The sequence below is a fragment of the Centruroides sculpturatus genome, unplaced genomic scaffold (assembly GCF_000671375.1).
Source record: "Centruroides sculpturatus isolate CEXI.00-Female unplaced genomic scaffold, Cexi_2.0 scaffold107, whole genome shotgun sequence".
NCBI lineage: Eukaryota > Metazoa > Arthropoda > Arachnida > Scorpiones > Buthidae > Centruroides > Centruroides sculpturatus.
The window spans coordinates 708,933-732,336 of record NW_019384422.1 but is presented as its reverse complement, the minus strand read 5'-3'; the positions used below and the strand labels follow the sequence as shown (position 1 = coordinate 732,336).

Below are 23,404 nucleotides of genomic sequence, written 5' to 3'. Positions count from 1 at the left end.
ATATAATATAAAGATTATTATTTTTATATGTAATATAAAGATTTATTTTTATATATAATATAAATTAAAATATAAAAATAATGGAAGATACAAACACAACAAATTCAAATACATATATAAAATAAAATAATAATCAGGTATATAATATAATATATCATGTAATAATACTATATAAAAATACCAAAAATGTAAAAAACTAAGGCACAAGTAGGCTCACTCAGCAACTTAACATGTAGTCTATCATTTGCTGACTTGAGTTGTGGTCATTGAACACTATTGATTTGTTAAATTGTAATAATTTATTAATAGTATGGAATTATGTCATCTAAAATCAAATATCCAAGTTTAAAATCAATATTCTTAATATTTTTCTTTATTTTAAAATTTACTCTGAAGATAGAAATGATAGTTACATAATGCATCTAAATTTCTAAATAAAATAAACACAAATATATTACATACATATATATAGCCGTGTTTCAATAACAAAAAATCTTTAGTACTCAGGAAATAAAGCACTTTTTAGTTTTCTTTATATGTCATCTTCAGATCATCAGTAGAAAAAAATATACAAACATTGTTGTTTAAAGTTAATCATGCAAGCTAAATAAAATAACAGTAAAAATCAAAATATGACCATTTACAAGATAAAAAATAAAATAATGCTTATGCTTAATCAGACCATCATCTGTTAACAGAAACTTCCATGTCAGATTAAGAGCTCTCAATCCCATCTGTTACCACTCCTCTTTGGCCATGGATTCCTTACAACTTGGCAAATTTCAAAATGTTCAAATATTTTACAAAATTATAAACTAAATATTTAAGAAATTTTCTGTGGTTTTTAATAGAAAAAATTTATGAGTCAAAAGTCTCCATACACTTGAAATTAACAGAAAATTGACAAACTTTGTTATCATAAAACTAAACAGTTAATATTTTGTTGGTCTACCTTAAAAAGAGGAAAGAAGACTGCTTTTAGTCTTCTTTCCTCTTTTTTGTATCTAACTACAATAGTAATCTACATCTTTCTCAAATCTTTGCTTGTAACAGTTTCATTTCTCAATTTATCCTTCATTATTCCTCAAACATTCAATTGGATTTATATCTAGTTATTTTGGTAGTGGATATAGTTGTTTTGGTGTTTGGTAGAGGAACCATTGCTTCAGAATTTGAGTTCTACGTTTTGGTTATTGTTTTGCTGAAACACCCAGAATTTTCACAAACCTAATTTCATTATGTTTTTGTTTAAATTTGCTTCCAGTGTTTAAATTGCCAAAACAATCAGTTTTATTCTATAAAAGCAAATTCTAACCAAAAACTGCCATGCATCTCCAAACCATTTGGGATCCTCCACCATACTTTAAACTTACTACCTTCTTTGACTAAAGTTCAGAATTTGTAGTTCTCCAAATTTTTTAACATTTTTGATATGTGAATATCTCAAATTTACATTCATCAGTAAATAATACATTATGTTCCCAATATTCTAAAGGAGCATCTTTAAATCTTTTCGCAAATAAACACTTTTGACAATATTTTTTCATTGGTACTCTACCATGAAACCCATGGAAATTCAGTGTTCTGATAGTACTTGCTCTTAGTAGTAATCCTTTCACACCAGAGATTTCATGCACAAGTTTAATAGTACTATTGTTGAGATTATGTTTAATTTTTTGAATTACTGCATGAATGTCTGCATTTAATAGCTTCCTGGATCATCCTGAATGAGAGAGCATTTTAACAGTTCCTGTACAAAAATATCTTGTCACAATACCTTGAAGAGTTATAGAACTTTTCTAGACAATTTTTCCAATTTCTCTTATTAACTTACTTTCATTTTTAACTATATAACCAGTTTTCTTGTTTCCTCAAGTTTCTTTACAACCAATACTTATGACAATACTTTATGTTAACTGTGAGGTTGTATTTTATCACTATTTTCAGTGAAAACATCACTCTTTGAACAACAGTGCAATTTTCAAACTAAATCAGCAAATGCATGTACATTGTAAGATCACTTTTGATTTGTAGATTTCTGTCTTTAATCAAAAATACACAAGCAATTCATTTGCATATGGCAACATACAATTTTTAGTGATGGGAACTTTAAAAAAACTGATTTATAGAATTATTTAAAATAAAAATTCCAAGTGATAATTTAACATGTCAGATTTTTCCCATATTAACTTAGGAGGCATGTATGTTAAATTTTGATTCTGATTATTTATACTTAAGGGGGTCAATGGAAAAATCTCTCTTAAAAGAGGCCAATACATGAAAAAAGGCTAGATATTCTCTGTACTAGAATTCTTTAGTATAGTAAAATATTTTGGACTTTTAATCTTTGTTTTCAAATGACTCAGAATAACCATTTTTAATTTTTTTTGGCTTACATTTTGTTAATCAANTTTTACATCTGCTAAGCAGTTGCCCATAATCCTAATGAAATAAATTAAATTTCATAAAATTAAAAATCTACCATGTTTTGAAACCGTGTCGTTCTTTCTTTTTGTTCTATAAGCGCAATGTAGCGTAATAATGATCACTTGGCACCATTCACTTCTTTATTTCACTTTTCGTTGATACGCGTTAGTGATCGTTATTACGCTACATTGCGCTTATGTAAGCAAAAAAAAATTAAAAATATGGTTTATTCTATTTATTTAATTTTTACAAATGACCGAAAATAAGGACTGGCAACCTTTGTTAAAGAATGAATGTCAAGCCTCACTAAGCCTGTGCTATCTATTAACTATACCTACTGCATCTCAATAGAACTGGATAAGCTGTTGGTGGTTAATGGAATCGCTCATCTCCCAGACCTCCAAGAACCAGCTGTTTTCCTTGAGGATTATAACTCCCACAGTACATTTAAATGATGACAAAGGCAACATTATAACTGACTGGATGGAGTCAAAACAATTACAGCTGATTTTTGACTCAAAACAAGCTGGCACTTTCACCTCTGGCAGATGAAAAACTAACAATAACCCTGATCTTTTTTTCAACTCCAAATCTCTTCCTACAACCCTCCAGCAAGATCTTTAACCCCTTCCCTAAAAGCCAACATAAACCAGTAATAATTATCTTAAGCACATCAATCTCAACCGTCAAAAATGCCCCCATTCCAAGATGGAATCTCCACAAAGCTAAATGGTCTGACTATACACATTGTATTTAATAGAACTGAATATAAATAGAATCCCTCCTAAATGTGAAAATTATAAAAGATTTCAAAAATTAATTAAATCCCAGCAAAAATTCACATACCCAGAGGGTATCATAAAACCTACATACCTGATTGGAATTGAAAAAAGCAAGAAACTATACAGAAAATTTAAGACATGACAATAGCAGAAGAACTTGTGAATTCACTAAATGAAACCAGAAGAGAGAGATGGATAGAGACAATGAATAGCCTATACTTTATCAGATCAAGCAGGAAAGCTTGGTCTGTATCCCAAAAACTTAACAACACTTCCACTCTTAACAGGGGCCAACTTAAAATCATGGCTGGGGGCTTTGCTAAACACCTGATGAATATATCAAGGGTTAAAATACCAGACTCTCAATGGAACAAAGTTAACAAGAAACATAGGAACCTTTGGAAACTCTCAGATGATCAAACTCACCTAGAATCAAAAAACTAGGAATAAAATAGATACAGTGGAACCTCGGTATATGTCTGCTTTAGAATACGTCCAATTTGGAATACGTCCTGTTTAGACGAAACAAATTTTGCTCGGTATATGACTTAATTCAATTATACACGTGATCTATGAACAAGTTGCACTATCAGTGTACTAGACCAGACTAGACGTTTGCGGTGCCATGGTTTATAACTTTGTTAAATTTCTTCTGATTTTAATTTGTAAGTAAAATTTTATTATTTTTATTAATCACAAATTGCAAAAATGCAACAGAAAAATAAAAAAATGACTAGAATCACAATGGAACTGAAAGAAGAGATTGTTGAGAAATATGAAGGTGGCACGTGTGTTCGAGATTTAACTGTTGCATACCGTATTCCGAGAACGACGATATCGACAATCGCGAAAAATAAAGACATTATTAAATCTGCTAACGTTGCAAAAGGGGTTAAATCAATTTCTAAACAGAGATCGAAGACATTAGATCCTGTCGAGAAATTGCTTTTGCTTTGGAACTGAAAAACAGTGTGCTGGCGACAGCGTATGGGAAGAAATTATTTGCAAGAAAGCTAAAAAGATACACGCTGATCTCATGAAAAATCAAGCAGGAACTAGCGAGGAAAGCAAGGTGTTTAAAGCCAGCCATTTTTTTTTTACATGAGAACGGATTAATCATTTTTACATTATTTCTTATGGAAAAGGTTGGTTCGGTGTAAGTCCGAACACCAGGAACAGATTAAGGTCGTATACCAAGGTTCCACTGTATTGCCATCTCTACTATCAAGAGAGGTAAAGCTCCAGGAGTAGACATAATATTGCCTGAATTCCTTATCTGCCATGGGTCTAAAACAAGAGACTGGCTAGTTTGAATATCACAAACTCTTTGTAGAATGGAGTTTCTGTACATTACACACCCAAGTGTGTAACGTACAGAATTGTTTAACTCCAATAAGTCTGGCTAGCTAAATTATTTATAGACATTCTACAAAACAGTAAATTTTTGATTGTCTCCATATTTTGATATGGAGACAAGCAAAAATTTTCACCATTTTAAAACTTCATAAAAAAGTAGATGACCCAAAAAATTTTCATTCAATCTCTCCTCTGTGTAACTCTAAAGTTGTTTGAACATATAATACTGCAAAGAATTATATGTTCAAACAATCACTCCAATAATAGAGCCATTCCTGCCTCCAGAACAAACTAACTTCCAGCAAGGACAAAGCTGTTGTGAACAAGTACTCATTCTGACTAACTGTATTGAAATAGGCTTCGAGCACAAACTAAAAACAGGTGGAGTGCTTATAGATCTCTCAGCAGATTGTGACAGTGTGGAAAAATGGATTATTATTAAAAATAGGAAAAATTATTTGCTGCAAACCTGTGCTAAAAATACTAAACCAGATGTTATCAAACAGTAAGCTTCACATAAACTTAGGAGAAAACAAAAGCAGATATGAAGTCTTATAAAATGACTTGTCTCACGGCTCCGTTTAATCTCCCACTTTCCTCAATGTTTATACTAATGATTTACCTAGACAAAATTGCAAAAAGTTCATCTATTCAGATGATATTGCTTTAGTCATCCAATATCATAGTTTTCAACAAATGGAAAAGATCATCAATACTGATAAAGAAAAAACTTATCTACATAACTGGGGACTGAAACCAAACCCTATTAAATCTATCTCAACCTGCTCCAATAAAATAATAGAAAAGACAGTGCCAAACTCAACATCAAATTCTGGATCATAGCTCTAATCCAACTTATTTCAGGATGCTGTTCAATTGTAGCCTTACAATACCTATTAAAACTAAAGTAAAAAATTGCCACAGAATCAATCTTATCAACAAACTAGCAGATGAGCCCGGAGTTGCCCAGGCAAAAAACAACAACAAAGATTAAGATTATTAGATTATTTTGTACTTCTAATCCTTCTATTCTAGTAGCCCGGGATGCCCCCTAGTAGGCGTTCTAGCATCTGTGGTGTCATTCCGTGGTATAAATAATAAATTGCTATTACAAATAAAAATAATAATATACTGAATTTCTCATGGCATATCCTACTAAAATGCAGCCAAAAATGCATAAAACTGCATAAAATAATAATATACTGAATTTATTGTTAATTTAAATAATAGCTATGGCCATTTTTGGCATACAGTGACAGAAAGAAAGAAAATGCCCAGTTTTTCAGCTTTATATAGTAGACTAGCTTACCCGTCGCGCATTGCTGCAATCTCAGAAGAAAGGAAATTTAAGCAAACTCGTTATGACAAAATTCAATTTACATTTTATCATTTTTATTGAAACTTATTATTATTACATTATTATTATTGTTCATTTTCATCGGGAAAACATTTCAAAGTGTTGTTTCAAGCGTCGTTTATTTACTGGAGTGCTTGTGGATACACGATATTTTTTGTTTTTCCCTCTGGTGCGTACACAAATAAATCAGAAGGTTTTCCGACGCGTGAGCTGGCCACATACAGTTGTCCATGTGAGAAGCACGGATTCTCTAAATCTAGCCCACACACTTGCAGCGATTGTCCTTGTGCTTTGTTGATGGTCATTGCAAAAGCGATTCACACCGGAAACTGCAAACGTTTGAATTCGAATGGCATATCTGTTGGGATCATTGGAACACGTGGCAACAGTACATCTCCCCCCTTGAATTTCCCATTCAAAATTGTAGCTTCGATGACATTGTTCATCATCTTTTTCACCGAAAGTCTTGTACCGTTGCAAAGTCGTGGTGGATTGATGTTACGAAGAAGAATGATAGGCACGCCAGTCTTCAATGTTAAAATGTGTGGTGGCATTCCTGGCAAATCTAGTGAATTCAAGAATTCCGTTGGGTAATTGACAACTTCGTCTTGATTCATAACAGTATCGATGGACTTATACGTTGTCGCTTCGCCTGGTATTCTGTTTTGAATGCTGAAATTGATGTCATTGACATCTTTGTTCTTAGCTGCTAATATAGCACGTGTACTGAGCCACTGATGATTTTTGTAATTCCGCGCGATATTTGGGAAAACCTTTTGAATCAATTCACCTTTGGTTGATGTCATCTTACAAAAATTTGTTGGCAATGTGATACATTGTGTAGATCTGTCTATTGCCATCTTCCCATTCCCAATATCCAGCAATTGTTTTGCGAAACGTTCCGCGGATACATCATTTTGTAATTCAACACGCATATTGGTTTTCAAAGTCAATTTCTTTACATGTCGCCATAGAACTGATGATTTCAGACATGCATTAAGTTCATCAGCGGGTGTTGAACGTGGTATAACTGGCAGAGTTTGTCGAAAATCACCAGACAATAAAATGAGTGCTCCACCGAAGGGCTGTTCATTTCCCCTCAAATCTTTCAGTGTACGATCAAGCGCTTCCAATGCTTTTTTGTGAGCCATTGTGCATTCGTCCCATATGATAAGTTTACATGTTTGGAGAACTTTGCCCATTCCGGAATTTTTGGTGATATTGCATGTTGGCGTCTCAGTGGTTTGCAAATTCAATGGCAATTTCAGTGCTGAATGCGCTGTTCGACCACCATCCAAAAGTGTTGCCGCAATTCCAGATGATGCAATTGCCAGTGCAATTTTATTCCGTGATCGAACGGTTGCCAAAATTAGTGAAATGAGAAAAGTCTTGCCTGTACCTCCGGGCGCATCTATGAAGTACAATCCGCCCCCTTGATTTTTAATTGCTTGCATTATTGTGTCATATACAATGCGTTGTTCTGAAACCAATTTCGGAAGATTCGTTTCAAGAAATGTACCCAAATCATCGACATTGAAGTGTGTTTCACGTTGCAAATCACGATCATATGCGTCACTTGCAGATCGATTCGGTGCACACATTCCCAACTGCCCCAATCCTTTGTTAACGATTGTCAAACATATATCCTCGATCGAAACCAACGCCTCATTATACACGTGTGGTGTGAATTGCATGTCTGGATTCTGATTCGTTGCTTGCAAACGACGTAGGATGTCTTCACTCATGTAATCTTTGTATTTTTCCCAAAGATCTTTCGGATTGGATGGGAAACACGTCAATATTATCGCAAATAACGTGCGTATTTGCTGTGGTTGAGCAGTATTCGATGCATCAGCGAGTGTTGTGTCCCACTGTGCATCGTTTTCAAGAAGATTTAATTCTTGGCAAGCTTCTCGATAGGTCGCACATACTTCACCATTCACTCTTCTCAGTTCTTGGAAGGATTTCGGTCCACGTACGTTAAGTAACAGTAATCGCAAGTAAAAACATTCTTGATTGTTTGGATGAACCGTATAAAGACGGCCTAACACGTCGGATGAATATAAATTCGGATGTCTTTCAACTGGTTTCCCCTGTTTACGACGTTGAAACTTTTTTGCTGATGCATTCCATGTGTAGTATTTTGGCACTTCTGAGTAAAGTAGCGTTTTTGCGAACAAATCATCTGTGCACAATGAGAAGAACGCAGTTAACATTGTTTTCGGTGGCGATAATGCTCTTGCATGTACGTTTTCCGTTGTAAAATACACGCGCTGCCCATTTTCAAGATGTACTGCCAAATGAACAACTGTTGGATGACGTTCATGAATTGGAAATGAGAAAATACGCCAAACTGCTTCATTGGTACTAATGTAGCGTCCCAATTCATATCGATCGATTTCATTGATTGGTGCAGATGCATTTCCCACTCCAAAAACTGCCATATCGCTTCCTTTGTTGACATATTTGCAAATGTATTTGATCGATTTCACTGAATTACAATACTCGACATTGATGTGTGCTTTGAACGTCTTTGAGAGTAATGGTGAATACGGCACAACCCAATGATTATCGACTTCAATGTCATTGTTGCATACTTTTAAAGTGATGAATTTGCCACCATCTTCAGTTGATCGTCGACGATATTGTGGATATCCATCATTTCCAGTGATAGTTTCGGCGTGTAAGTGTCGTGGATAGCGTTTCGTGCATTTTCCATCCTTCATGCACCGAGAATTGTTGTTGATCGCGCCGCATGGACCATGAATCAGGTTGTTGGTAACAACTTCGAATAAGCCTGGATCAATGTCGACATCTGGTATTTCTGCTGAGATGACTTCATCAATTTTGTCTGGTGTAATTTTGTCGATCAACCAAATCAAAATATGTGCATGTGGTAATCCTTGTTTCTGCCATTCAATGGAATACATCCAACAGCGTGTCTCCCCAAAAACATGATGTTTGACAATGAAATCCATCATAGATTTCAATTTTTGTTTGAACACACGTGCAATGATGTCATGGCGATCCGAAGACTATTTCTTCCCACGTAGGATTGCATGTAAATGTTATGAATAAATCCGGACGGCCGTATGCGCGAACATAAGTCATTGCATCTTGTGCGTATTCATGCATGTGCCGTGGGCTTCTTGTGAATGTAGCAGGCAATATGACCATTTTCCCTAGTTCATTGGGATTGCCATCAGTAGCAATTGCATCGCGTAAATGAATATATTCTTCAGAGCACAGCTTGGTTTGATTCAATCGAATGAAAAGAAGTCGTTCGGTCTCGATTTTTGCATACATATCGACAATGTATTGATGGAATAATTTCCGACATTTCAAAATGTGGTTGTCTGTGTTCTCACGAATCATCAATCGATATGAATAGTAATTCATGGCACTGACCTTCTTATTGGTGTCCTCATCTGTTTGTGGATTTCTCATTTTGATGTTAAAATGATATCCATCTTCTCCTTGCCAGAATAAAATTGGATATTGCAATGCATCGTATGAGCGATGAGTTTCGGAGACTCGCTGAACATTACCATCTCTGCGATGAAGAACTATATCACGCGAGTTAAATTCTTCGCCAACTATGACGATCGCCACTTCATTAATTGTTGGTGCATTGTATTGTCTTTCATGTTGGCCAGCTGGTGTTTTGTCAGCTCTAATGACAAGTACATAATCATCAGCTGGCATTCGCTCAAGGGCCGTCTTGAACAGTCGAACTAATTCGTTATGTTGATCGAATAAATTTTGTAATGAAGCAACAATTTCTCGATTAGTGCCGGTATTGAATCGACAATGTTGATCAACTTGTTCATCACTGGATCCCATGAAATAAATTTGGAGAAATTTGTGATCTGCATCTGGCAGTGGTAGAAGTGATCCAGTACGATGATAAATTTGCCCTTGCACTTTGAACGTTGGCATATAATTGTCACGTATGATTTCTGTTGCACCAAACGATGTCATTTGAAAACATGAATTGTATTTGCGTATGTTTGCCAAGAAATGTTTCGACTGGCTTGTGTCACCTGATACCAACGTTGATAATGGTTCAGGTGGTAAATGCAATTCTGGCAATTTCACTTTTCCACCTGCGCAGCACATTCCTGGTGTTTCATTCTTGAATTTCAATGCACGGCAAAATTTGCATAAATTGTCCATCTTTTCAATAACGACACTTCGATGGAGACTGTAATCATAATCAGCATCGTAATGGAACGCAGCAAGATTCAAATCAGCGTGCAGTGTCCGCCTGGATCGAACATTGCGTTCTCGATTGGTTCCCAGTCTTACTCCCTGTTGGTCAATTGTTTCATTCGAGCGGGCTTGAGCAGCGCGTACTCGATCGGCTTCCAATCTTGATTCTCGTTGCTCGTTCGTTTGAAAAGAACGGGCTTCAGCAGTGCGTACTCGATAGGCTTCTAATCTTGCTTCCCGTTCCTCGTCTGTTTCTGAAGCTCGTAATGCCTTTTTCTTTCGTGCTTGAGATGTAGATCGACCAATCGATTGACGTTTGGGGGGCATAACTGTCGACGATGCTCGCAAATTCGCTGAGAAAAATGGTATTTGAAAGATTATGAAAATTGAAATTGATTCAACTCACTATTCGTCTTCTCTTGAGCTACTCTCGCTCTGGTGCTCGTCTGGTCTGATGCTCGTCCGTTCTCTTTCTCTCTCTCGCTCTCTGTGACTTTCTCTCTTTTCTCCACTTCTTTTTCTGCTCCTTTCTCTGGTTGAAGCTCTCTTTTTAAACCCTTCTGGCATGAGAAAATTCGTCATTGGGTGATGATTTATTTGCAGTGTGGTCATCGGGTGATGATTTATTGGCAGTGCGTCATCGTAGCTGACATGGTGTTTTATTATTTGGTAATGACATTCGAACCTTCACAGAATCATCATCGCGTTGACGTGACTCATCTTTGCTTTGGGATAGTTCTCAATCATTATTCATTGATTGCTTTGACTAAGTTCTTCGTTTAATATGTAAACATTGTAGAGGTCCGAGCCTCATTGCGACACTCAACACCAAAAACAAAAGGGGGAGAACTGTGATATTCCTCATTTATATATATATATATTTTAATCCTTTACAATTTTAATTATTTAATTGCTCCTTCCTTTCTTCCTTGGCATGTCGTGAAATTTCTGATAGTTGGATAATAAACCGTTTTATTGTAATTTGTCTTTTTAAATTATTTTGAGTCTATATTAAAATTTGGAAAAGGGGGATTCCTAGATCGGAAAAATAGGCAAATTTCCTCCTACGATTTCGGTTGTTGTTCGGGATACAGTTAAGGTTTTAACAAAGCTCGAGCAAATACATAATTAGCAAAAAAAGTTAAAATAAAGTGATTAAACAAAAATTATTACAAATATCGTAAATAACAGTTCACAAATGCATATATAAAGATATTTTTTGAAATAGGGGGAAATGGTCTTCACAATTTGAAATCGATCGAACACACTGTCTCGATGCACTCGTATAAACGCGTGCCATCTATCGTGGGTTAAATGTACTATGCCAGAAACCTTCGCGGGAGTGTATTAAAAAACTTTCCTAAGTTTTATAGCAATCGTACTATGCCAAAAACCTGCGCGAGAGTATATTAAACAACTTCCCAAAGTTTCATGGCAATCGGATAAACAATGTGGTAATGCATAATAGACATAAGACAGACACACAGACATACATTCATTTTTATATATATAGATTGGTTGGAATGACATAGAACTGCAATGTCCATACCCTAAACAATGCTTCATTGGCTTTGGTCTATTATTCCTCAGCTGAATATTGAGCTCCAGTTTGGTATCATAGTAATCATATACATCTGGTGGACACAATGTTAAATAATACTATGATAACAATTACTGTAACTATAAGATCCACACCTTTATCTTGGCTTCCAAAACTTGCAAATAGCCCACCAGATATCATGAGAAAATGTAGATTCAAAATCATATTGCTAAATATTCTCATTAACCATACATTGTAAGGAACCAAGTCCGAACGTTATTTTTATTTACTTTTATTTTGCTTATTCTATTTTTGTTTGGGGCTTATGTTTTGTTAGGACGAAGTTTCCTCACCATTCACCTTAGTAACTTAAAAATAGAAGAAAAACCAACTCACCAACGAAAGAAAAGCGCCGTAGAAAACTCGCGCACACTTGCGCTTCCCAAGCGGAAAAAAGTAAGTCCGCACCGAGAAAAAGGGGGGGAAGACCCCACAACCCAGTTAGGAATCGCTAAACCTTAAAAGAATAAAGCATCCCGATAATTGTTAAAAAGAATAATGTAAAAGGTTAGCGAAGTATTGTCGGAAAATAATCTGCCAGATAAACAAGAAAAATTTAATGTTACAGATAAGTATGTAAATGAGGAGAGTGAGCTCATTCAGAATTGTGACGTCACCTCACACTATAAAGCCTCTAACTCAAGTGAAAACGAACGAGGTGAATTCCTGATAGCAACGAGCTTTGGTGAGCTTCGTAGCAGTGAACGAGAGAGGTGTCCGATAGGATTTTGAAGTTATTCGATTTGTGGATCGACGATTATAGAAAGTCTTGAGAGTTTGAGGAAATAGGTTCCTAGTATATTGAGGTGACGATTAGGATCTTTAATTTATAAGAATTATTGTTTATAAGTTAATTCTTTGATTTTGTCGAATTCCAAAGGGGAATAGAATTAAGTTAGAAATAGATTGATTTGAGTTTGTCGGATTGATTCTTGTTGAGTTTCATTGAATAAATTATTGTTTGATTTTTACTAAATACTGTATAGAATTTATTAATAGAAGTTTAATTAAATATTTGATTTTGTTATTGACAAACTTTGTCATTATTTAACTCGGTGCACGCTTAAAGTCCAGGCCTGGCACACTAACGCGAATCCGCGTAAAGTACCCGTTAGGGAACGGCTATTTCCGGCACACAGTAGTGTCGATAATCGTTGGAAAGTCGGAAAAATAATATAGTACTTTACAACATTACCCATATATAATGACTTATGAAATCATTCCCTGGACTAACTGAAATCCAGAAACATTTTTGGAACAGATTAAATAAATTAGCCCACAATGACATCTCCCTACAGGAGGAGTGGAGATGAAAATGGGCCTCATACTACAAATAAACATTTGGTAGCAGATACCACTATCAAACATCCTGGTTTAGAACTAACAAGAAAATATTGGACACAAATTAATAGATTCTGGACGACTCAAAGGAGACGTGCATTCCTCTTACGTAAATGGTCAATATTGCCATCACCACTCTGCCATCTGGAGCTATGCAGACTATTGCTCATATTGCCAAGGAGCGTTCTATATATTTTGTGACAGGCTGCCTGAAACTCATTAACAAGGCAATCACCGAGGTGATCCAATAGTCAAACTTGATTAATATCAAACTTTAGGGACCTTCACCACACATCATTCTAACAGTGAAATGGGCCGAGGGATGTAGGTACACGAAGTTATTCGAGCCAGAGTTGTCTTTGTATCTTTGGGGGTTGTAATGTCACACACTTAATAATAATAATAATAATAATGGTTTTACAAAGATTAACATAAGAGAAATGATAAAGTTTATCTTGCATTGCATAAACTATCTAATGAACAGTTTTAATTACAAAAAAACAACATTTTAATAAAAACATGGTGTTTTGTTTATTTTAATGCTAATTATATCATGTTGTTTGTTAAAATGGGTAAATTTAATTTCCAAGAAATTTATATTTATTGAGAAAAGCTTAAAATAATTCATAAACTTATTTAAATCAATAGCAAATTTGGCCTTTCAATATTTATCAATCCTGAAAGTTGTACAATGATCAATAAGCAGTATGCATTTCTCCACTTTGTACTATATATTTATTTATATATTTACGAAATTCTTTGTTATATTAAACCCAGAATACTGATAACACTTCCAATTTTTTCATAATAATTTCTTACACAGATTTAATTCCCATCTTTAATTATTAATGAGATCAAATATGATAAAATACATTTGAAAGTTGAACAGATGTATTCACCAGGGTTTGTAACAGGTCTAACAATGAATATATTTTTCTTCCATTCCTTTCCTAATAAATTCATTTCATAAACTCAAAACATGAAAATTCTCTTGCAAAGTTAATAAAAAAATAAATATAAAGGACTTAATTATAAATTAATTAGTACAAGCAATTTTGAATGTAATTAATTTAAAAATGTGAAAAAGAAATGAGAATTGAATATTCAGAATATAATGGAAAGTGATTTGAAAGAAAACTTAAAACATTTTTGTTGTATGCAATTTAGGCTTACATAATACATTTCAAATTATAGAAAATACGTTATGTTTGTATATGTTTATCTACTTTAACACAAGAATATATCTCATTGTTACTATAAAAGAAATAGAGCAAATAGATCTTACCATTTTCTAATGAAAAAAAAAAATAGTATTACACGTTCATTCTTCTATAAAACACTATGCTATAACCACATTTGTTCTACTAAATGCTTAGTTCTAATAACGAACGACAGGGGGAGCGATTCGTGAAAATTTATCCAGGAGATGTTAATTTTATCGTCTGCCGTCCATTACAAATTTTCGTATTTTTCTACGTTTTAACTTATCCGCAGAAAAAACAGTGAGTAAAATTGGATTAAATGTGTTATGGAATGTATTAATAGTAATGTTAAAGCTGAATAAATAACATTTAAATTTGTTTAATACTAGCATGAAGTTAATTAAGCCTGAGTTCTGCTCTATATATTCTATGGAGTTAAATGCAAATAATTTTTGAAAAAAATATTATTTTACACTAAAAATCTACACTAAAATGACTCTCAATGACGACGAATCTTCATAACTTTGCTAATGTTCGGAAAATTATGAAAATTTATACTTTAAATTATTTTTGTATATTCATTTACATTGTATTTGAATGCAGAATTGTTAGTATACTACCTGTAAATTATATGACACGTTGACAGCTCGAGAGAAATATAGGCCTTTGAAGAGGATTTCAACTAATAATAATAAACCAAGAAATTTTATTAATGCATTTTATATGTATGCAAGTTATATAATATTGTAACTGTATAAGACCTACATTAAGCTTCTGTATTATTATTAAATAATACAGTAGTAAGAATTAATGGTAGACTTAAAGGCTAAATTTAATGTGTTATCTATTTTCAGATCTTGTACTAGATGGTGTTTTATATCTGATTCTGGCTGTACTTTGAATAATTCCGTAAACTGTTTTTTTTTATTTTCTACATTCTATTCCTGCTTTAAATACTTTAATTGGAAAAGCATTAATTTAAATACGTAAATATTGAATGAAAGTATTTAAATCATATTATTCAAACTTAACTTTTTAAAAATCAGTTGATGTGTTTTGATGAATACAGTTGTTTTAAAGTATTTGTAATTTTTTATTATAATAATATATAATGCAGATTTTTGTTGCCTTTTAAAGTGAATTTTATAGCTGTTACCCGCAACTTTGCATGTGCGGATTTTGCAAGCAAACTCCATTGATATTCAGTATTTCAACAACCATAGTAATTGTTATATAACAAGGGTGGGCAACCTTTTTTATAACATGGGCCAGAATAAATTTTACGTTTTTTCCGCGGGCCATAGTAGTTAATTGACACCTTGTGACCTGTAAATTTTTAGTCTGCAAATATGAAATAAATAAATAAATAAATAAAAAGAAATTAATTACTACAGTCGACCCCCCTATAACACTGTTGATTATTCCGTTTTATATGAATTCCATGTTGTATGAGTCACTTAGATTTTACAAATGCGTGTGCCGGGCTGTGAACGGCTCACCTATTTGTAAAATTTAAGTGACTTTAAACACAATAAAAACATCACTATGTAGTTGGATACGACAGACATTACATTTTCTAATTGCATAGCTTTTGCACATAGATTTTGTTGACGCGATTATATATAAATAATTTAGAAAAATTCTGTTTTCCCATTTTTTGTTTGAATAAGGAAATGACTCCCTTAATTTTTCCTGTCATTGCTGCCGCAACACTTCAGAAAATAATATTCAATTTAAACTAGACGAATTACATCGAAAAAATATTTATTTATAATTTCTTCTAAACATCTCGCGGGCCGGATAGAAACTCTTCGCGGGCCGTAGCTGGCCCGCGGGCCGGGGGTTGCCCACCGTTGTTATATAACATCTACCGCTGAGAATGATGAGAATCAAACAAACTATTTTCAATTTGATCAATTTTCTGGAATGTCTACAATCGTTCTATAATCGAACCAATATGCAATAACAAATTTGAATTTAAAATGGTTTAAATATTTGGTTAAAAATCGAAATATATAAAAATATTTATAACAATGTCTGAAATGTTATCAATTTAATACACCTAATTTAATATTTATAACAATGTCTGAAATGTTATCAATTTAATACACCTATGACACCTAAGTACTCAATGAAGACTAAATGTAGTTCTAAACAAAAAATTGCATCTAAAATAGTACAATAGAAGCCATTCTTCAAGTTAAGCCTTAATCCTCTCCCTTTAATTTTTCGAAATTCTCCCGCAGGGAAACTTCAAAAAATTTTTGTGTTCATTTTCTTGACATACCCTAACTGTGTACAAAATTTCACCTCTAGGTTCAGTGGTTTGCTACGGGCAATGATGAATGTTAGTCAATCACTCAGTCAGTCAGGACAAGTAATTTTATATATTTAGATTATTTTTTACTTTATGATTAACAGTGAATTTTCTTGGTAAATATTATTTATTTAATTATTAGAATCAAGTATAATGATATTAAAGCTAGACTGAATTTCTTTTAATTGTTAAAAATTGATTTATTTTTGTAGATTATCTAATTTTTTGTTATTTAATCTTAAATATTTAACACTCTTGGTGACACACTATCTATGATATGAAATTACTAAAAATGATTGAAAACATTTGTTTTTACATTAACTGCTAGTAAAAAAATTGCTTTGTTCTTATATCATTCATACAGTACATATTAGTTTTCATTTTCTTTTGATCTTTAATAAGAATTATTTATGCACAATTCCTTTTTTTTAATTGAAAAAAATTTTCAGCATTATCTACCCCTTTCAACCTGTCTTGATGATATTTTTATTTCTGTGATCTTGTGTAATCTTGGAGATTTCTATATAGTTAAATGTTACTTTGTGGGTTAATAGGAAATACTATGTACACTATGTTCATCCTCACTGCTTCTTTTTTCTATCAGCAGCTATAATTAAAATTTTTGCTTATCTGGTATTTATTCTGCTAAGTCTTCATTGAGCATCTGTGGAACAAAGACTTAAAAATATCATGTGTTCTGACATTTTTTTGTTCAGGATTGCATAGTATCTTCCATTGAAAATCATTGTCTATGTTTATATAAACTCAGTACAATATTGAGATATATTTCTTCATAACTAGCTATATGTGTATTATCTGTTCATGAATTATTAAAAATTATATAATTATCTGTCATCAGTTGTCATGTAAGATTTCTTTCATCTTCCAAACTAGAGTACAGTACATGTTACTCTTCTTCAATGTTTTTTTGTTTTCTAGTTCACATGTTATTACTGACAACTTCAATTGTCTTGTCATCGTCAAGAGAATCCTTTGAAGTAGCATTGACAATTACACAACAATGCAACAAAGTGTTCATCATTATACATTTACTTGAACAATTACTGTATAAAGTTTTTGTTACATATTTGCCTAGTTTCTAACAAAATTTGATGTGGCTTGTTTTAACATGGATACATGGTAGAGTCAAAAATAAACCAAACTTTTAATAAAGCTTTTATTATGTTAATAGCACAAGTATTTACAGAGAACTACCTTTAAAATAAAACTTCTGAAGCCGGACAATACTGTTAGTATCATTTGTCATAACATTATCATTTGTCAAATCACTACTGTAAGCCATTTTTTGTGATGTTTATAAGAACTCTAGTTCCTGTAACTTTCATCTTGGCTTCTATTAGTCATTCCTGATCAGAGAATATCTGACCAAAAAAGGGTATAATGCTTTTCCAATCTACTTGCTCCCTTAATTTTGCTTTATGAACTTCCCTAAATTGAAAGAAAAGTTGAAGGATTGCAGTTTCCAATAAGCAGCAGAGTAGGTGCAATTAATGAAGGATATAGATGCAGAAGGGCTTAAGATAGTATGGTATAATAATTTCTATCTTGTATAATGAAACCTGTCAAAAGTTTGATTTATTTTTGATTATGCTACAAATTTTTGCTTTTTTTGACACAAAGTATACATTTTCTTTTAAATTTCAATGAACAATAAAGTGGAAACATTAGCATCTGACATTTATCATTGAAAATAAAGCTGATTTACTATCAAACATTAGGTTTATATGCATATTCTGAAGCCCTCGTAGCACATCACAGAATAGTTAGTAATGGTATTTTTGAACGATCTTAATACGACGTATATCAGCAAAGTATATTCTGTAATCATTGTCTTATACAGTGGGTGATCGGTTAACGAACATAATCCGCTCCAAGACTTTGTTCGCTATCCGAATTGTTCGTTAACCGATTATCGATTTACCATTGGTTTCTATGAGAATTTGATTAATTCATTCTGGAGACCCCAAAAAAAATAATATATACTTTCTTACTATGTTTATTCATATGTAATAATAAAAATACATATATACACAGTCTTGCATTTTTATTAGTCATGTTTTTTCTGTTTTTGGGGTTAAAGAATCTGTCTAATGTCGATTGCTTTTCTCTCTTCATGATTTTTCAGAAGTAATTAATAGCATTGTAATTGTAGAGATCCCTGGGCCTATTAACCTCAACCTGGTTTGGATGACATTTTAAGACCGTTGTTCTGACATCACTTTTTCAAAAGATCTTTAATAGCAGATATCGGCATAAATCTGCATTTTTAGAAGAAAACGTAAAAGAATTGTTTCTGTCAGAAATATAAAAGGCTGGAATTACAAGGGAGAGTTTCAAAGTTTGGGGGAATACTATCCGATCAGTATATACTGGGTAGAACGTCAATGTAGATGTCTCCCGCGCTCCAAAAAGTTTCGAATTGTTGCCTGAAGACAAAGGAAGACCAATTGATATTCGTTATTTTACGTTGCTGCTTCTTGTTTGTTCAGTGAAGTGTTTGTTGTCCGATCGTAAAAATCTTTCGTGAAAGTCTTCGTTATCCGATTTGTTCGTTAACCAATCACCCACTGTATTTTAAATAAGATTAAATTGTTTATGAATTTTTTTTATATATTGAAAAAATAATTCGCACATCATTTTTCATATAAAATCAATAATTCACATAAATTTTGATAATATACTCTGTTATTTATGAACATTTTATATTTTTTTAAAATTAAAACTTTTAAATATGAATATGATGATGAACTAATGCCATACTAACATATTTATTTTTTTACTAACAAAGCATGAGGCTGGTTGAAAACTTGCATTACAAATATCTGCCTATAGTGGCAAATGGTAAGTGCTATGAATAATTTTTACATAGAAAAACAAACATGATTTAATTTTAAAACGAATTTAATAAAATCAATCATTTTTAATCAGGTAAAGATGGCAGATGGTGCAAAGAAGCCTATCAAGATAATTGGAAATGACAGTTTAGCTACCAGAGTAGCTGCATTTCAAAAGAAAGCTGAGGAACATAAAGCAAAGCAAAAGATAAATCCATTTTCTGAATGGGCTGATACTACCGAGCGCCCTGTTTGGGACAAAAATGATCCTCGTTATGGCCGTCCAATTGAAGGCTCAAAAACAGAAAAGCGTGGAATTCAAGCTGGTCAATTGATTAGCGGTGAAGTTCAACTACTCTGTGATTTAATATACCAATATGGACATCCTCTTCCAGACGGAAAAACAGTCATAAGTTTTGGAGAATTATTTGAGGTTAGAATTTTATTTAAATACAGTATATCCCACAAATCATGATACATAGGAAAATTAATCATCTGTAGTTTTGAACACTAGAAAATTTCGTATCTGGGTATCCAAGATAATTTGGGTAATGAACTATTTCTCAAGTGTGGTCCATGGATTCCTCCGAGTACAGTGAATTCTCATATAATGCGCTCTCCTGTAACGTTACAAAAAAAATTGCGACTGGTACTCATACAAAATTCTGTGTCCAGAGGTATATGTTTCTTCAACTTCTAGGCCTAGGTTTAAACTTTGATAATGTATGTCTCAATAACATGATCTGTAATGCGGAACGTATCCCCTGCGTTGTACAGTATGTGACTTTGCTGTATATAAAATCATTTAAATTAAAATTTTTAAAATGAAATTATTTTTAAAAACATTTTAAAAAGATATATAAATAATAATAAAATTTTCACTCAACGGAGTTCGCTGGAATGTGCAGTTTCAGAAACAATGGAGTAATGCCTGTCCTTAGCATTTTGTATCCAAATGCATGTAGATTTCTGACTCTTCAAAAAATTTGTATTAATTTACCTTTTCTTTTACAGTTTAAACAAAGATAGATTGTTGACAATAAGAATATTAAAGCAAATTATCCATTATGGTATATAAAAAACAAAGTACTGAAATATTGACTTTATATGTTGGCTTGAATAACTAGGAGTTGGAGTCACATTAAGGAAAAGTGCCCTTAAAGGAGAATTCGCACAGCGTAGGAATACATTAAAATTTTAGATTTGTCCTGAAAAGCATAATCATTTTAAACTATTTTTCGATTTATATTAAATATAAAGAACTAATTTATTCAATATAAGATTCTGATCTTTATTATCAATTAATTTGCTATAAATAACTATGAACCTTATTGGCTTTTCTGTTATAATTACATTTTCATCACACACCTTTTCGATTTTTTATTCAATCAACGCAAATATCAAATTAATTTATTGATATAAATAAGTAAAATTTATATCGAAAACTTAATATAGCCTACTGTATAAAAAAAATTTTGTAAAAAGCCAACTGAAATGTTACTTGTATATTATTTATATTTTTACTGTATAAGTGCTATTTACTGATTTTTTTTTTCATTTCTAGAGTTAAAGAGTAACTTCATATGCGGATTTTTAAACCTCATAAACCCAGTGAATTAATTTTTAGTGTAATAGCGCTTTGCTTTTCTTACACGCGTAAAAAATTAATTTAAAAAAATTATTGCTCTTCTTCATTATTTTAAAATCACTCAAAATTAGAGCGAATAAGTTGTGTTCGCACTATGTATTTTATTCTTTTATTTTTATGTTCCTACAATGCTTATTTTTCTGAAAATTGCATGTTAACTTAGAACATTTTTTCAAAATAAAAATCTTAAAGTCCTTAAAATTAATATTACTGTAGTAGTTTATGCAAAGAATTTTAAAATGAAACTCGAAAGTGTTGAAAAATGCTCTGAAGATAATCGGTCTGAGCTCCTAGTATTGATATAATATAAATCAGTTATATGTTTAAATTTTAAAACATTTTGCGATTTTAGAAACGCTGCGTTAGGTACACAATATTATGAATTTGCAGAAGCAATCTAATATTCTTAATAATCTAACGTCCATTAAAAAAAAATGCTCGCCAATGACCGAATGGATAAAACCACTCAACATTGCTGGTTGATCGAGGGTTTGTGCCTCGCCAGCGGGCTGGCCACGTGGAATTTTTCTGGTTTTCTTCATGTTAGTAACACATAAATGGGGGCCAGTTTCCCGTAACACCTCATGGGAGGCATTTTCAACTCGGCAGATTGCCCATGTGTTGCATTGCCATATATGAATAAAACTAATGGAGAGTGGGTGTTAATGAACTAGTCTAAGAATGAAAAGAAAGTGCACAAAAATATAAATAATTATAATTTAAATGGTACCATTAATCATCATCCAATTCTCATTTAAAAAATTTTTGATTGCATAAGAAAAATATTCATTTCCGATTAAATTTTCTTTCAGTTTATTAGTATTTTATGAAGTTCAGGGAATTATTTAAGAGACAACTTCACTAAATTAATACTTTTATAAAGGATTACAGAATTTTATTAATGAATAATAAATAACCGATTTTTCTCCTTTTTGAAGCCATATAGTTTTACTGTTGTGGATTAATTAATAACAACGGGATAAATAAATTTAATAATTCAGCGATTCTGAAAGGATATTTTTTCTGATTAACAAGTTTAATTAAGTTTTTATTATAGATTAGAGTTACAATTTGAATTGGGATTTTTTTTAAGTAATAAAATTAATTTCAAAAATGAAAACATTTTTTCTTAGAAAGAACGTCAAATTAAAAATAGCTACATATATAGATTTGTAAGCATTAGAATAGTCTGGTAGACATGAATCGGTCCAGAGCGGGAATCAAACTCAACCTTAGCTAACCGTGCGGTGCTCTGACCAGTTACGCTTCAGACATATTTAAACTTTAGATATGACCATCCCACTATTCTAAATTATATTAAAATTATAGTTTCTGCCTTCGATAAGAGATGGTGCCTAATGTCTACTTTTAATTTCTAATCACTTAATTTCTAAATCTTAATTGTAGTATAATGTTTCCCGATTAATTTGGTTATTGATTGGAAGATTAATAATACATCGGGCTATTGCAACGTTTATATATTAATATATTTACATAAGTAAATTGAGATTTTTACAGTTATGGGTTAACCGAATTAAATAGTCTTATTCTCGTTCACGGGATTGCAAATCTAATTCTCATTATCGCAGAATTCATTTGAACCGATAATGTAATAACGGTGTTTGACTGTAATATAATGTCAATGAGTAATATTTTCTGTATTTTATAGAAAATAGCTACTGAGATTAAAATGAAAATAATTTGTTATATTTTAAATCATAAACTCTCTGAAAGAAGTAATGTGTTTTTAAATGTAATTATATTTATTAATAATTATATCAATTTTTCTTTGTTTTTATTAATAGATGTACACTAGAATTTCAAATAAAGTAGTAGGTATATTGATGAGAGCAAGGAAACATGGTCTTCTTACTTTTGAAGGAGAGATGTTATTTCAGAGAAGAGATGATCATGTAGTTATAACATTGATCAAGACCATTGAAGAATTACATGAAATATTTGGAATTCAAGGTCCTGTTCCCACAAGAAAACGTTGCGAAGAAGTTGAAGAGGAAGATGATGATACAGAAAAACGTTACGAAGACGAAGAGGAAGATGTTGCATTTTTGGATGTTACAAAATTTAATTCTCGTAAATAGATTATAACACTATACAGTATTCTTGTCAAATTAATGACATAATACAGTTGTTAAAAGGTTTGTTAAAAATTTTATTGAAGAAAGAGAAAGCTTTAATTTTTTTTATTTATGTGAGCAATAGAGTTATATTTTTGCTTATATTAATATTGTATATTGAAAATTTGGCAATATATTTTTAAAATAAATATCGAACTATGTTTTAGCTGAT

The 23,404-nt window shown here is 32.2% G+C and overlaps 3 protein-coding genes across 5 annotated transcripts in view; 1 reads left to right on the top strand and 2 right to left on the bottom strand.

Moving 5' to 3' along the window:
- The window catches only part of LOC111619446 (pre-mRNA-processing factor 40 homolog A-like), an 89,404-nt gene extending 74,946 nt beyond the window's left edge, over nt 1–14,458 (bottom strand). Inside the window, exon 1 of the mRNA XM_023361151.1 lies at nt 14,361–14,458. Coding sequence (XP_023216919.1) covers nt 14,361–14,363 — 3 coding nt within the window. The 5' untranslated portion in view covers nt 14,364–14,458. The remainder of the gene's footprint in view (nt 1–14,360) is intronic.
- Nucleotides 6,045–11,089, bottom strand: LOC111619459. The gene is given in 2 exon segments (XM_023361171.1): nt 6,045–8,958; nt 8,960–11,089. Coding segments are annotated over 2 exon segments (4,416 nt in total). The 5' UTR covers nt 10,462–11,089.
- Nucleotides 14,455–23,354, top strand: LOC111619460 (actin-binding Rho-activating protein-like). 3 transcript variants are annotated; one of them, XM_023361172.1, is made up of 4 exons: nt 14,458–14,577; nt 19,404–19,456; nt 19,544–19,882; nt 22,903–23,353. In XM_023361172.1, exons 2-4 carry the CDS (start codon nt 19,454–19,456, stop codon nt 23,194–23,196), a joined length of 636 nt encoding a protein of 211 aa, XP_023216940.1. In that variant the 5' UTR covers nt 14,458–14,577; nt 19,404–19,453; the 3' UTR covers nt 23,197–23,353. The 3 variants fall into 3 exon arrangements, with proteins under 3 accessions (XP_023216942.1, XP_023216940.1, XP_023216941.1); XM_023361174.1 differs by lacking the exon at nt 19,404–19,456 and having other exon boundaries at nt 14,455–14,577; nt 22,903–23,351; XM_023361173.1 differs by lacking the exon at nt 14,458–14,577 and having other exon boundaries at nt 22,903–23,354.
- The last annotated feature ends 50 nt before the right edge of the window (nt 23,355–23,404 follow it).

Coding starts and splice junctions, on each gene's coding strand:
- LOC111619460 (XM_023361173.1), top strand. Junction 19,883..22,902: donor GTTTTGGAGAATTATTTGAG/GTTAGAATTTTA, acceptor TTTTATTAATAG/ATGTACACTAGAATTTCAAA.